Source organism: Crocodylus siamensis, chromosome 8 (assembly GCF_052110815.1).
Source record: "Crocodylus siamensis isolate JL-2025a chromosome 8, ASM5211081v1, whole genome shotgun sequence".
Classification (NCBI taxonomy): Eukaryota; Metazoa; Chordata; order Crocodylia; family Crocodylidae; genus Crocodylus; species Crocodylus siamensis.
Genome location: NC_143402.1, coordinates 26,370,922 through 26,385,694, shown reverse-complemented (window position 1 = coordinate 26,385,694; position 14,773 = coordinate 26,370,922). Strand labels below are relative to the sequence as shown.

At 44.8% G+C, this 14,773-nt stretch overlaps 1 protein-coding gene across 7 annotated transcripts in view; it reads left to right on the top strand.

Moving 5' to 3' along the window:
• The window catches only part of HDX (highly divergent homeobox), a 110,284-nt gene that overhangs the window by 10,497 nt on the left and 85,014 nt on the right, over positions 1-14,773 (top strand). For 5 of the 7 annotated variants that reach the window (XM_090059081.1, XM_090059082.1, XM_090059079.1 and 2 more), the window contains exon 2: positions 5,488-5,634. The exons of 1 other annotated variant lie outside the window; for it this stretch is intronic. In XM_090059081.1, coding sequence (XP_089915207.1) covers positions 5,488-5,634 — 147 coding nt within the window. Of the gene's footprint in view, positions 1-2,938; positions 3,019-5,487; positions 5,635-14,773 lie in introns of all 7 variants that reach the window. One more of the 7 variants, XM_090059080.1, reaches the window with a different exon arrangement.

Below are 14,773 nucleotides of genomic sequence, written 5' to 3'. Positions count from 1 at the left end.
CGCGCATGATCAGAGGTCAGGAAAACAGACCTTACGATGACAGGCTGAGAGCCATGGGACTCTTTAGCCTGGAAAAGCGCAGGCTCAGGGGTGATCTGATGGCCACCTATAAGTTTATCAGGGGTGACCACCAGGATCTGGGGGAATGTCTGTTCACCAGAGCGCCCCAAGGGATGACGAGGTCGAACGGTCACAAACTCCTGCAAGACCGTTTCAGGCTGGACATAAGGAAGAATTTCTTTACTGTCCGAGCCCCCAAGGTCTGGAACAGTCTGCCAGCGGAGGTGGTTCAAGCGCCTACATTGAACACCTTCAAGAGTAAATTGGATGCTTATCTTGCTGGGATCCTATGACCCCAGCTGACTTCCTGCCCTTTGGGCAGGGGGCTGGACTCGATGATCTCCCGAGCTCCCTTCCAGCCCTAATGGCTATGAAATCTATGAAAGCTGATTTGGACCTGGATGGCTAATCTGACTGATGCTTCAAGACTTACTATTAATATCTTTAAAAGCTTCCTTTTTAACATTATAATTGTAGCTATAAGAAAGTTCAGTTAGAAAGCATTGCTTTTATTTGCTCATTGCAGTTATTTAAGTCATAATTGGTAATCTTTGGAGGTAGGTGCATTTCCCACTTCTCTGTGACCAGAGCATACTTTCTTCATGTTTGTGATTTTTCTTTTATTTGTAATTCAGACACTTAAATATAAACTTCAGTTTCTGAATTCTTTTTGAACTTGGCCATTCCTGTTTCATTTCCCTGGGCTTTGCTTATCTTTGTGAAATACTTTAACTCTGTTGCCAGTTTGAAACTAACAAAATCTATTTGCTAATATGTCTTAGTAGGAACTATAATGAGTTCAAACATCTGATAACAAAGTGACCCAACAAAACAACCCTGCCAGCAGCCTCTGTTGCTCTCTGTTGGGTTTAATCTTTGAAAAAGAAACTTGGATATTGTCATTAGATCAATTTTTCTTTTGGACTTTTATCATTGGAAACTTAAATTCAGCTGGCCACTGATATAACAACAGTTGCAGAAGAATAGAGGAGATCTTTATATTTGCAGCTGTCACTACACACATTAAAGAGAAAAATTGAGCACAATAATGGGCATGGGAAGAATAGCTAGATAATGAATAATTTTAAACTTGCACTGTAATTCAAATAGTATGAATGTGACTGAAGGGACAAAAGCACTGCTCTTTCTTTTTTGAGATTTCAGTGCATTGTAATATAAGGTCTTACATTTAAATAAGTTTCGTCTGTGCTCAAATCTATATTGCAGCAATACAGTTTTTAATTTAGATAACATTCTGCTCTACCAAGTCATGTACTAAGAAAGATATTAAGTCTAAATTTATTCTGCCTATGGTAAAAGACAGTCCTTAAGAGTTAGCAACGTGCATACAATAGAATCCCTTACCCTTTCCCTCTCTCCTTCCCTTCCTCTAACCCCCTCCCCCCCACCCCCCCCAAATGACTAGGAATGATTGGATAAACTTCTCAAACATTCAGTGGAGGCATCTACACATGCATTTACTCTGACTCAAATTTACTCTGCTGTAATCTATTCTGGAGTAAGGGTTTTTGAGCAGGCATCTACACATGAGGGGATTAGGGAGCAGATTTGCACCCAGTTCCTTGAAAACCTGCAATGGGCCCCTGCTGCCAGTCAGGGGAGCGCCAGATTCCCTTTAAGTGCTAGCTCAGGAACTGGCAGGGAGCACTGGGCCAGGAGACAGCTGTCTTCTGGCCCTGAGGGGTTGCTTACTGCTGGGGCGGGGACAATGTTCCCCTGCTCTGGCAGCAGTGAGCTCCTGGCTCTGACTCCCCTGTCAGGGGCATGGCTTAAAAAGAGCTGTGGGGGTGGGGTAGGTCCCAGCCTCCAGCTCGGATCTGCTGGTGAGGCAAGCTGGCTGCCCTTACCCCTACAGCTCTTTCCAAGCCCTGTGCCTTGATCTCCTGATCGGGGCACGGGGCTGGAATCTGACCCTAACTGGGACAGCTCCTGGCCAGCCCCAGGTTGCATGGGGAAGCCTGCTTGTGCAGCCTGGAGCTGGCTGGGGCTGCCCAAAACAGGACAGTCCCCAGCCACCTCCACACTGTGTATGCTTCCCTGCACAGCCTGGGGCTGGCTGGGAACTGTGTCGATCAGGGGCAAGGCCCAGCCAGCTCCAGGCTGGGAGGGGAACGGTCCCTAAGCTCCCAACCCCTGCTCTGTGATCACAATTGTGAATCATGGAGTGGAGCTTGTTTCTCTGCCCCCACCCCTGGCTGCGCACTTGCAGAGCTGGGCAGGGAAACTAGCTCCTCAGCCCACACCAGGGGAGTTCCCAATGTCGTCTCCTCGATTGTGAGACTCTCTTATCTCCCAGCATGATTCCTGCAATCTACCAGGGGGCTTGGAGCCTGCCCCAGCAGCAGGCATCTCTTGGGGACAGGGAACTGTTTCCTGCTCCCTGGTAAATGGCTGACTAGAAGCAGATTTTGCTCTCCGTTAGGTGTCTGTACAAGCACTATGGCACCAATACTAATCTCAAGTAAATGTGCTACTTGCATTTGCAGATAGCAAATTTACTTAGGATTAAGGAGATTTACTGCAAAGTAAGTATGTGCACATGTAGATGCACATGCTTACTTTGCAGTAAACTATGCTAATTTGAAGTTAAGTATCTCATATAGACACACCCAGTGACTCCATTATAGCTCCCTGCAAGTGGCTGCTTGCTGGCTGTGCTTGCAGTTTTAGGGCCCATGGCATATCTGTCAAATCTTTTGCAGCTCCAGGAAAGATATTTTATGTCTATTAATTAAAAAAACAAACAACTTAATGTACATTGTCTATAGGGTCATATAACTATTAAACAGAATTGTGAGTTCCATACAGGTGCAAGTCATCTGTTTGACAGCCCTAATGAAATCCTCTTTATCAATAGGGCAGCATCAAGCTAACATTTCCAGTGCACTTTGCCTGGCTGCATGCATCAGCACTGACCTGTGAATGTCCAATCCCCAGGTAAGTGACAGAAGTCGCACCTGCAGGAGTGAAATTCTGGAAAAAATGTTCATTAATCCAAGCTGGGACCTTTCTAGATCTCTGGCAGGCAAGGCCTTCAGCAGTGCTTGTACACAGGCAAAATCATTTTGCTGTTCTTAATTACAGTTTGTTTTAAGGACTACAGTAGAACACTTTTTCTTTAAAGAATAGCTCTTATATAATAAAATATAAAAAATTGGTTCTTAACTGGCTGCTGGATTACTAGCAAAGTGTTTGATACAGTGTTTTCAATATACATTTACTTCAAGTACAAGTTTTGGCCATTGCAAATAGCCCTGTCCTGCTCCCATGTGGATGGTCATCAAGTCTCGATTCAAAAACCTTCAGAACAGCAGCATGGAACTCATCCACATCTGCTATATGACATACTATTAGCTGTAGGGTCTTCTTGTTTGGGTCAGCCCATATAGGGAAATAGCACAGAACCAGTGACTATCAGTTCCTTGCTCTGGAAGCACAGTACATGATGTTACAGATGGCATGTTGCAATTCAGGTGCCCTTTTAGGGCCATTTGTGGAATCTGGAACATCTGCTTTTCCTGAAGACCAGTCTAGGGCTGTCTTTATACCAAGCAACTTGTATACCTGGTCCTGTCATTAGTGGGTGTGAGCGCTTATTTAGCTTTGCTTACATATAAAATGAGGGAATGACGGCTGCCTCCATTACACCTGAGTTCTTTGTCTTGTTGCTTCCAACAGAGGATCGGATATTGAGCTGGAACCTGTATCATCCCTCTGCTCTCCACACCCTGGTCCCTCCAACTAATGCATGATGTTTTTACCTTTTTTGAGGGAATGCACAACGGACCTGCAAAATATGATGTTTGGCATGTCTGCTAGTATTTGAAAGAACATGCTTTCTGTCAGAACAGATACTGAGAGAGTGGAAGGAGAGGTGAAACTTGTTCTAATGACAAGTCCTCTTCAACTTGCAGTATTGTTAGGACAACCACCTAACATTTTTTAAAGGAACATTATCCTTAACAATTCTGCTTTTCTTACCCCTGTCTGCTATTGCATTAATAGCATTTAGGGGAAAGTAAACCACATCATTAAAATTCTGGCCTAGGAAAATCTTGGTATTTTATTGCGAGTCCTAAATATTCATGACTTTTAGTGATGAAGAATTTACAGTTCAGCAGGCTTACCAGTTCACAGTAGAAATAAAATCACTTGGGTTATTTATGATGTGCTCAAAACATAATTGACTTCTTAGGTTTCTAATAGGGTACAGTGTTTAACTTACAAGCAGGGATCTTGGTTTTGTCTGTTTTTAAAATCCCAAAATTCTCTGATTTTTAAAATAAATCCCAAAGTTCTCTGATTTAAAAAAAAAAACAAAAAACAACCACCTCAAATCTGCGTCTTTCCACAATTTAAAGTGAAAGGTCAATTTAAAGTGAAATGTTTTATTGATATATTTACACTTTTAAACCAGTTTAGAAGTCTACGAGTGCTTCAATCACTATAATACATTACATTCTAAATACCTATGTATTTGGGTGTTTGATTTTTGGGTTTTTTATCATAGAAAATAAGAGCTTGGCCTGCCCCCTTCACTCACCAAGACGGATCCAGCTGTGGTCACTAGTTCTTAGCTTTCTGAAGCATGGGATCAGACACTGCCTTCACATGCTAGCTTGTCGCTTCGGAGAGCCCAAGCCTGCGTTCTTGTACAACCAAATCCTTACTGGTGGTAGTGGGGAGTTTGAAGTCCATAAGAGTAGTAGGATTGGGCCCCAAAATGTTAATAATAAAAAATACCTTTTGGACAGGTAACTGAATAGCAGATATGCTAGCCCTGATGATTTTAGCATGTTGATGTTGAAGTGTCTTTTTGGATGGTAAAGCTTGCCACATTATACTAGTATTTTTCATGTTTTTCCTTAATTAATAGAAGAAAGATAGCTAAGGAGACTGTTAAACTTCTATGAGGTTCTTGCTCCAGTGCAAACAAAAGTAACTTACAACTTCTGTCAGTGATGTCATAGTTCTCTAACCATAGCAGTTTAACAATTTGACTTCAGCTTATATTCTGTTTGTGGAGAAACTCCTGCTGGTTAGCAGCACTGGCATTCTTCATTTTTTAATGTGCACTTAAGGAAGAAGCCTTTTTTCTGTATTAATTGTATTAGATAGTGGATTTTAGTCATTTTTATTATAGTGTTATAGTACTATGCATGGGTGACAGTCTTTTTTTACTGAACATACAGTGCACTAGCTAAGTCCATTGCAAAGGAAAGCTGCTTTTGTTACAGTTCTTTTTTTTTTTTTTTTAAAGTAAGTAACGGTGTGGATAAGCTTTGTTAGAGAAACGTGATTATATAAACTATAGCTTTATGCTTGTTTGGATAAATGAGAGCCTGTAAATTCTACAAGTATTAAAGTTTTTATTCCAACTTTCAGAGTATCTTCTTTTATTTTTAGATGAATCTGCGTTCTGTATTTACTGTAGAACAACAAAGGATATTACAGCGTTATTATGAAAATGGAATGACAAATCAAAGTAAAAATTGCTTTCAGCTCATATTACAGTGTGCACAAGAAACTAAACTGGACTTCAGTGTAGTCAGGGTAAGTACTGAGGCCTTCCAAACTTGAATTTACGTAACTTTTTAACATTTATTTACATCAGATATCTTTAGGGGAGCCACCATCTTTATCTCATTTTAAAAAAAGGCTTCAATACCCTGATATAATATGTTCATTATTACTGAGAGGGAAAGCTGTTTATAGTTTGTGTTCCTGTGAATGCCTCTACATTTTTAAAGTATTTAGCAGGAGCTTATATATACCCAGACAGCAGATGTCCCTCCAAAAAAATCAAACTGCAAAGGAGGGTTGTCCTTCTGAAAACTTAGACTGCATATTAAATAAAAAACATGAATGTTACTATTGTTATCAGTAAAGCGTTATGAAGGTGAAAAAAAAACCCCAACAACCCTTTTTATTCTAAAATCTTGATTTTGACAGACCTGTAATAATAATACTTGTCAGCTTGTGTTCCATGTCACGAGAGAGAGCACGGTCACTTGACTGATGTTTACAGTGGTCACGTGCTGTTACAAAACAATATTTTGGGTAGTTTAGTGTGAATGGTGTCTTGTCCAAAGATGGTAAATTTTGTGGGAGGTGATAATACCATTTTGTTGTATATTTCTTGAGGAAGGAGAAAGCAAGAAGCAATAAAGAGAGTAGATATTATCCTCAACCTAGCAGAAACATAGAGAAGCAGCTGAAGAAGAGATTTCCTGATATCCTTTTCCTATAGGTGGTGTATGTATCTTATTTGTTGTTCTCAATGTGCCTTGGGACCCAAAACTATAAAGGATATGGCATGGTCAGTGCCTGACTTCCAACAGGTTTACTCTGTTTTGTTGTGCTGATTAGCTGTCTACTCCAGCTCTCCCAGGCACTGTTCTTTACCTCCAGTTCTTACTCCCTACCTTCTTTTCCTTCCCCAGTCACTTTCGTTCAGTTTTTGTCTCTTTATCTAGTATCTTGACAAACTCGCTCAATATAATATTATAACACACAGACCATTTTTAAACTGTGGAACTAATGTGTCATTTGCAGAATGAACATTGTTTACTCTGCTTTCATTTTGTAATTCCAACCGTTCTCCCCCCTTCTTCCCACCTTTTCTGTTTTAGATTATGTGCTTGTTGGCATAGGGCGTGTCTCTATACAGGGCCTATCACAAGGGAGCTTTGATATTTGGGGCTTATGGCTACAGCCATACTAAAAAATATAAATTAATAGTATTTATGTTTTAAATAGACAATATGGTAGACGCTTAATTTCATATTTTTTCTGAAGATAGAAAAGTAGTCTCCTTTAATATCAAGTTTTTTGATAGTCTTTGCAGATTAGTGTGTTTGCAATTTTGACACATTCTTAAACCAACTCAGAGGTATTTTTGTGATAGCTTGTCATGACTTATTTTGGTTAGTATTCTCTTTGCAGCCAGGTGTTTCTTTTGAAAATGTGGACCTAGACCACAAGTCCCACAAAAATGCCTTTTTTCCTTTTAAGGTATTTGAATTTGTGAACCCATTTTAATTTAAATATTTTGTAGCCAGACAGCACAGATATAAGCTATTTTGTTAATTTTTAACATAATGGCAATTTGTGATCGTATCTTACTGATTTATGTTAAGGTTTGATATTGCTATCTAACTGATACTGCAAAACAGTGAAAGTTCTTGTATGTTTATAGTAATTTTTTTTTTTCACTGTTTAGTGTCATATTTGTTGGATGATCAGAAGAGGTGATCAGTAATATACTGATTTCAGTTAAACTTCATTTGGGAAAGTTTTTTTTGGTCAAAATCAGAAAATGAGAACCACACCAGAATGGCTAGGGACAGAAATTAAAAAATCTGGAGCTTGAATTGATTCAATCTTTACAGATTAGTCTAATGTGCCTCAGTTTAACCAATTTGCAAGTGCATAGACATTCCCTTTGGAATGGGGGAAATGCAGGCACATTTCACCCAGCTGCAGGGAAGCTGTCCTGGGGGTGGCATGGCCAGCCTGGGCAGTAGCCTGGACTGAACTGACCAGGGAGGGGTTTAATTCCCCGCTTTCCTGTCCCACCTGCACAGACCTAAGCTAGGGTATGCTGAACACTCACCTCTTGCTGCTGCAGCAGTAGGGCTGGTCATAGCCAAACACCAGATGGCATGGCCCCTGAAGCAGAGGGGACAGGAGGGTTATTCCCCACTCTGCCCCTCAGAGACTGTAGCCAGGATCTGACTACCACTACTCACTCCCTGTCTGGGGCAAGCAACAGAATAAGCCTGCTTCTGCCCTCACATACTCCCTGCCCAAGGGGCCCTGGTGGCCAGCTTCTGGCCACAACCCTGCTTGGCCAGTGGAGTGCAAGGGGGCTGGGCTTTTGATGGGGCCAGCAGCACCTGTCACGGTCTCCAGGGAGCCCAAGCCTCTTCCCACCGGGGGGGGCTGCACTGCAGGGCAGGCAGAACTTCTGCAGACTGCACACAGCAGCACTGGCCAAGGTGGGGGCCAGAGTGCCCCAATCCCCCTTCCCCCCCACACACACACATTGCCATTGCTGTCCAGTCCACAGCAGCTTTCCCTGTCATGCAGTGTGTCCCCTTGCTGGGAAGGGGCTTATGCTCTGGGAAACCATGACATGGGTTGGTGCCCCCATCATGGTTGCTCCCCACCTTGCTGCTCCAGCAGCCAGGCAGGGCCAGAGGCTGGCAGGCAGGGCCCTTTAGATGGTGGCAGGGAGGAGGGTTATTTTCCCCCCTCTGCCCCCAAGGGACCGCAGCAGGAATAAATCTGCTCCTGCCTCATCCATCAGAGGGGAGAGGATGCCAGAGGAAGGGGCAGGAGTGGCCTTATTCCTCTTCTTGCCCTGGGTACAGAGTGAGCAATAGTGGTCAAAGCGGGCAGACCCTGCTGCAGTGCCCCGGAGTAGACAGGGGAATAACCCTGCTCCCTGCCCCCCACCTAAGGGCCCCTGGAGGCTGGCCAGTGGCCCCACCCCCACCCACCTGCTGGAGTGGTGAGCAGGGAGCGACTGTGATGGGGGCAGCAGTCCCTGTCATGGTTTCCTGGAGTGTGAGCCCCTTCCCAGTCAGCAGCCACACTGCAGGGCGAGGAAAGGTGCTGTGGACTGGATGGCGACGATGGTGGGGGCTCTGGCCCTCTCCGAGCCCCAGTGCTGCCACATGCAGTCCACAGCAGTTCTGCTCGCCCCACAGCATGGCCCTCTGCCGGGAAGAGGTTTGTGCTCCCCAGACACTGTGACAGGGGCTGCTGCCCCCATCAAGAGCCCTGCCCCCTTGCCACTCCAGTGGCCGGGCAGGTGCACAACCAGAGGCTGGCTGGCAGGGCCCCTTAGGTGGGGGGCAGGGAGTGGGGTTATTCTCTCCTTCCTTCAGCATCTGGCAGATGGGGCTTATTGTGCCGCTTGCCCCAAGCAGGGAGCAAGCAGCAGCAGCAGCAGTCAGGGCAGGCAGATTCCGGTTGTGGTTCCCCAGGGGCAGAGGAGAATAACTCCCCACCCCGCCCGCTTTGCCTTTGGGGCCATGCCAGCCAGTGTTTGGCCGGGCCCAACCCCTGTGCTGCAGCAGCAAGGGGGGTGTACCTGGTGGACCCTGGCTCAGGTCCATGCAGGTCGGACAGGTAGGGGGGAATTAAACCCCTCCCTTGCCAGTTCAGCTACTGCCAGCCTGGCCCTGCCCCTGATGCTAGTACAGTTAGCGGAGAAGTGCAGGTCTTGCTGGTGAGACAGGGGAGGGAGTGGCGAATTATCTTCCCTGTTCCCTTCTGGGGCCGGCATCTGGCCAGACCCCTGCCCCTGCCTGTCTCTGTTTGGGTTGGGAAGCAGAGGGGTGGGGCTCGGGGTGTATATGCTTACATATACACAGGTAAGCAACAGGGGCCAAGGCAATGCTGTGATTAGGGGGCCAGTGCACATGTCCACAGGAGGCCTCAAATGCCTCTACACAAACACTTGTAGTATGGGAAACAAGCAGGAGGAACTTACCCTCCTGCTAGCTGACACCAACACAGACATAGTGGGGCTCACTGAAACGTTATGGGACCCAAAGCACAACTGGGCGGTGAATATCAAGGGCTATAGGTTGTACAGGAGGGACAGGACAGGGAGGAAAGGTGGGGGTGTGGCGCTCTACATTAAGGAGGAATACACATCCTCATCAGGTAGCACAGAGTCAGAGGAGAGGTACACGGAAGTGCTCTGGGTTAGAATACAAGGCAGTCAAGGGGAAAGAGACTTAACTACAGCCACCCAACCAAGGGAAGGAGCTAGACCAGGAATTCTTAAGTCCGCTCACGGAGGTAGTTAGGTCAAAAGACGTGGTCATCATGGGGGACCTGAACTTTCCAGACACCTGCTGGGAAAAGCAGTCAGCCAGGTCTGACTGCTCACATAGATTCCTAGCCCAAATGCAGGGCCTCCATCTAACCCAGGAGGTGCACAGCCCCACCAGGGGAGACTCCTTGTTGGCTGTGGTCCTGGCCACGGGTGACGACGTGGTGAGGGGGCTGTGGTTGCTCGACCACCTGGGCGACAGTGATCATCGCCTGCTGGATTTCACTCTCCAGCGCAAGGTGGCAAAGTCCTGCAGCAAGGCAGCAGCCCTAGATTTCAGGAGGGCGGACTTCAGTGAGCTAAGGAGAATAGTCAGGGAGGCACTGAGGTGCCAGAGGGGAGGGGAGCCAGGTGTCCAAGAAGAGTGGTTGCTCCTTAAGGAGACGATCCTCCAAGCCCAAAGGGACATAATCCCAACACAGATCAAAGGGAGCAGGAGGGCACAAAAGCCCCCATGTCTCACCAAAAGCATCCAGGAAAGTCTGCTAGCTGAAAGGGAGGCGTACACCCAATGGAAGGGAGGGGCCATCGCCAGGGAGGATTATACTGTGGTTCCTTGGAGATGCAGGGGGCAGTCAGGAAGGCCAAGGCAGAGATGGAACTGGGACTAGCTTTCCAGATCAAGGACAACAAGAAGTCCTTTTTTAAATACATAGGGGGCAAAAACAAGGTTCCGGGTAACGTGGGGCCCCTGCAAGACCTGCTAGGAAATTTGGTCATCACACCAGATGACAAAGCTAACTTATTTAATGACTTCTTTGCCTCCATTTTCCTGAGCAGGGACCAGATCAGTGCCCCCTCAGGCCACGGGAGGCCAAGGGTCAGGGAGGATCTAGTCAGGGAACTTCTGGAGGGACTGGATGTATTTAAATCAACTGGTCCGAATGTTTTCCAACCCAGAGTGCTGAGGGAATTAGCTGAGGTCATTACGGGACCCCTGGCATGGCTTTACGATCACTCGTGGCACTCTGGTGTGGTGCCAGAGGACTGGAAGAGGGCCAATGTAGTTCCCGTCTTCAAAAAAGAGAGGAAGGAGGACCCGGGAAACTATAGGCCAGTTAGTCTACCTCGAACCTGGGTAAGCTTTTTGAGAGAATTATTCTGGCACATGTCCACGAGGGGCCAGCAGGGGAGATTATGCTTAGGGGCAAACAACATGGGTTCATTAGAGGCAGTTCCTGTCAGACCAACCTGTTGACCTTCTATGACCAGGTCACCAAATCCTTAGATGCAGGGGTAGCAGTGGACATAGTCTTTCTGGACTTTCGGAAGGCCTTCAACACTGTCTCTCACCCCGTTCTCATTAAGAAACTGGGGGACTGTGGTGTTGACACCTATACAGTCAAATGGCTCGTCAACTGGCTGGAGGGCCGCACCCAGAGAGCGGTAGTGGATGGTCATTTTCAACCTGGAGGGATGTGGGCAGTGGGGTTCTGCAGGGCTCGGTCCTCAGGCCCGCACTGTTCAACATCTTCATCTGCAACTTGGACGAGGGGGTGAAAAGCACCCTGTTCAAATTCGCAGATGACACTAAGATGTTGGGGGATGTGGGCATGCTAGAAGGGAGGGACAGGCTACAATCAGACCTAGAGAGGTTACAGGGGTGGGCGGATGAGAACAGGATGGGATTCAACACCGACAAGTGCAATGTGATGCACCTGGGGAGGAAAAATCAGCACCATACCTACAGACTGGGGAACTCCCTTCTCGTCAGTGGAGAGGCAGATAAGAATCTTGGAGTCATCACTGAAGCCAAGATGAACATGGGCCGGCAGCGTTGGGGATGCAGTCAGGCAGGCCAATCATACCTTGTCGTGCATCCACAGATGCATCTCAAGCAGGTCCAGGGAGGTGATACTCCCCCTCTATGCGACACTGGTCAGGCCGCAGCTGGAGTACTGCATCCAGTTCTGGGCACCGCACTTCAGGAGGGATGTGGACAACATGGAGAGGGTCCAGAGGAGGCCACTTGCATGATCAGGGGGCAGCAGGACAGGCCCTATGAGGTCAGGCTACGGGACCTGAACCTATTCAGCCTCCATAAGAGAAGGCTGAGGGGGGATCTAGTGGCCTGTTACAAACTAGTCAGAAGGGACCAGCAGGCACTGGGGGAGTCCGTGTTCCTCCGAGCACTACCAGGAGTGACTAGAAATGACGGTCACAAGCTGGCAGAGGGTAGATTCAGATTAGACATCAGGAGGCGCTACTTCAGTGTCAGGGCGGCTAAGATCTGAAACCAACTTCCAAGCGAAGTGGTGCTGGCTCCTACCCTGGGGGTCTTTAAGACAAGGCTTGACAATCACCTTGCTGGGATTGTTTAACCCCAGTACTCTTTCCTGCCGTGGCAGGGGGTCGGACTTGATGATCTGCTCAGGTCCCTTCCGACCCTACTAACTATGAAACTATGGAGCAGAGCCCAGCCTAGAGAGCATGCTGGGATAGTGGGGGATGCTGGTTTAAGTTAAACCAGTAAGGGATCTGGGACAGACATTGCATAAACCGGTTTGAGCATAATCAGTTAAGTCTGGTGCAACATTCAACCAGGTTTATCTCAAACCAGTTTTGGCCATTTTGAAACTGGTTTGCATGTGTTGAACTTAGATTCTGTTACAGGTTTAAACCAGTTTCTGATCACTTATACCCATTACGTGTAATGTCTGTCCCTAGCCAGTAGGGCACCCACCTATGATGTGGGGGAACAAAATGAAGTCCCTGATTGTTTCAGATCGGGGCTTAAATTAGGATCTACAATATTACAAGTTAGTGTTATAAATAGCTGGACTCTATACAGTTGGTCTTTATCTGTTTTTCTCTTGTTGTAGTGGTTCTACTTGGACCCAGTGAATTTTGGTTATATAGAGCATAGTTTCTCAACCTGTGGTACGTGTACCCCTGGGGGTACATGAGACACAGGCAAGCGGTACGTGGGTACTCCAACACACTCTCTCTTGCCCCTGCCTCCTCTCAAAACTATGGCAAAAAATTTGGTGCACTGTGCTGCACTTTAAATTCCCAGTAATAATTTGGCATGCTGCACTTTGTGTGGCACTTGGTTCAGCCCTCCTAGCTTTGGCCAACTTCACCTCTAGCCCAGGTACATACCTGAGTTGTGCACCCCGGTGTAAAAAGGTGGCAACCCTACCCACACCAGATCAGATATCTGTCATATCAAAGCCTTATATACACAGCCCTTCTTCCAACATATGGCACACATTAGTCTGTAAATATAAAATCTCCTGGAAAATTGAGTGTTAGGGTACTTATTAAAATTTTCAGAAGTTAGGGGGTACTTGCTACTTAAAAGGTTGAGAAACACTGATACAAAGGGAGAACAGGGGACTGAATGTAACCTAGTAGTTAATGCACTTACCTCGAGTATAGGAGATAAAAGCTCCAGCTCAAAAGAAATCTTAAGTTTCCATACAAACTGGAACTCATTTAGTGGGAGAGACTGAAAGGCCTAATGTCTAGGCTGCTTGCTTGGGGTGTGAAATCTGGGTGTCCCACATACCAGGTAAATGCCCTAACTATTAAAGTATTGGCTATTTTTAGATATTTATGTGGGTCTCTTTCTCATTACAAAACAAAATAAAAAAAGATTGTGGTAGAAGTGAAACAAAAAGTAATATGAATGTAATATTAATTTATAAGTAGAAATATTGTCTGAGTGTTAACTAATTGAGAGATTAACTTGAGATTTGGGGCACTCTCATACATACTTTCTTGTCTTTGTTCCTTTTAAGAAGAAAGAGAACTTAAACATAATGTGAGAAATAATGTCTTGCTCCATTTAGGAATTTAAGTATTTGACTAATCCCATTAATATCCACACGCTTCAGTATATGTTTACTTAAGTGTTTTATTGGATCATGGCATTAAGTGTCACTTTATATTTATATCAGTTACCATCAGTAAGAAAATCTCACTTACATTTATCAAGAAGGGTATTTCATATATTGCATGCTACGATGCTATTTTATTTATCTTATGCTACATGCTTGTAGAAGACAATACCATAAGTTACCTTTTTCTTTTAATATGCATATTTCAAGTGTCACTTGATTATAACGATTTATTTAAATCTATGTGGGGTGTGCCAATGCCAAGGAGGGGAGTCACCTGATTTTGTTTTTGTCTTGAATTTCTTTGTCAGTATAGTAAAAAAATACAAGTACAGGGTAAAATCTTCCTCTTTTTTTGTATAAAACTGACCACTTAGTTTGCGGAATTTTATCAAAAACCTTTTATTATCTGTTGATCTTTCTGCTGGAATATGAGATCCAGAAAAATAACCTTGCTGCATAGTTGGAGTTGAAGTAAGCCTTTATTTTTAGCTTCCTAAATCCATAACTATTTTTTAAATAATAATATTCATTTAGTATTTTTTTTCTAATTACTATTTCCCACCATGATAATCTTACTTTATATAGAATGAGCATTAATGAGTTGAAATGGACAGTTTACAAAATCTGAATGTAAAGTGTGTTAAATTGAACAATCTCATTAGTGTCCTAATCTACCTTTGCACAGTAAGGGTTTGTGTGGTCATGATCTTAGAAGTCATAATCTGATGTTTCCAGTTAATTAATATTTAATTGTTTTAGATGCTTAAGGAGGTTTCTCAATCTATTCTATTTCTTGCTTACTGAGGAAGTTTTCCTAACTTGATTTATTTTGTATAAAACTAGTAATAGGTTTGTGAAATTAATGTACAAATATTTCTGTCCCAAAGAGGAAAATGTTCTCTTGAAAATGTCTTTTATTCTTTAGAATGTCTTGTTTTATAATGCCTTTTATTAGTTACAGAAACATCCAAAGTGGGAAATTACTCTTTTCCTTGAA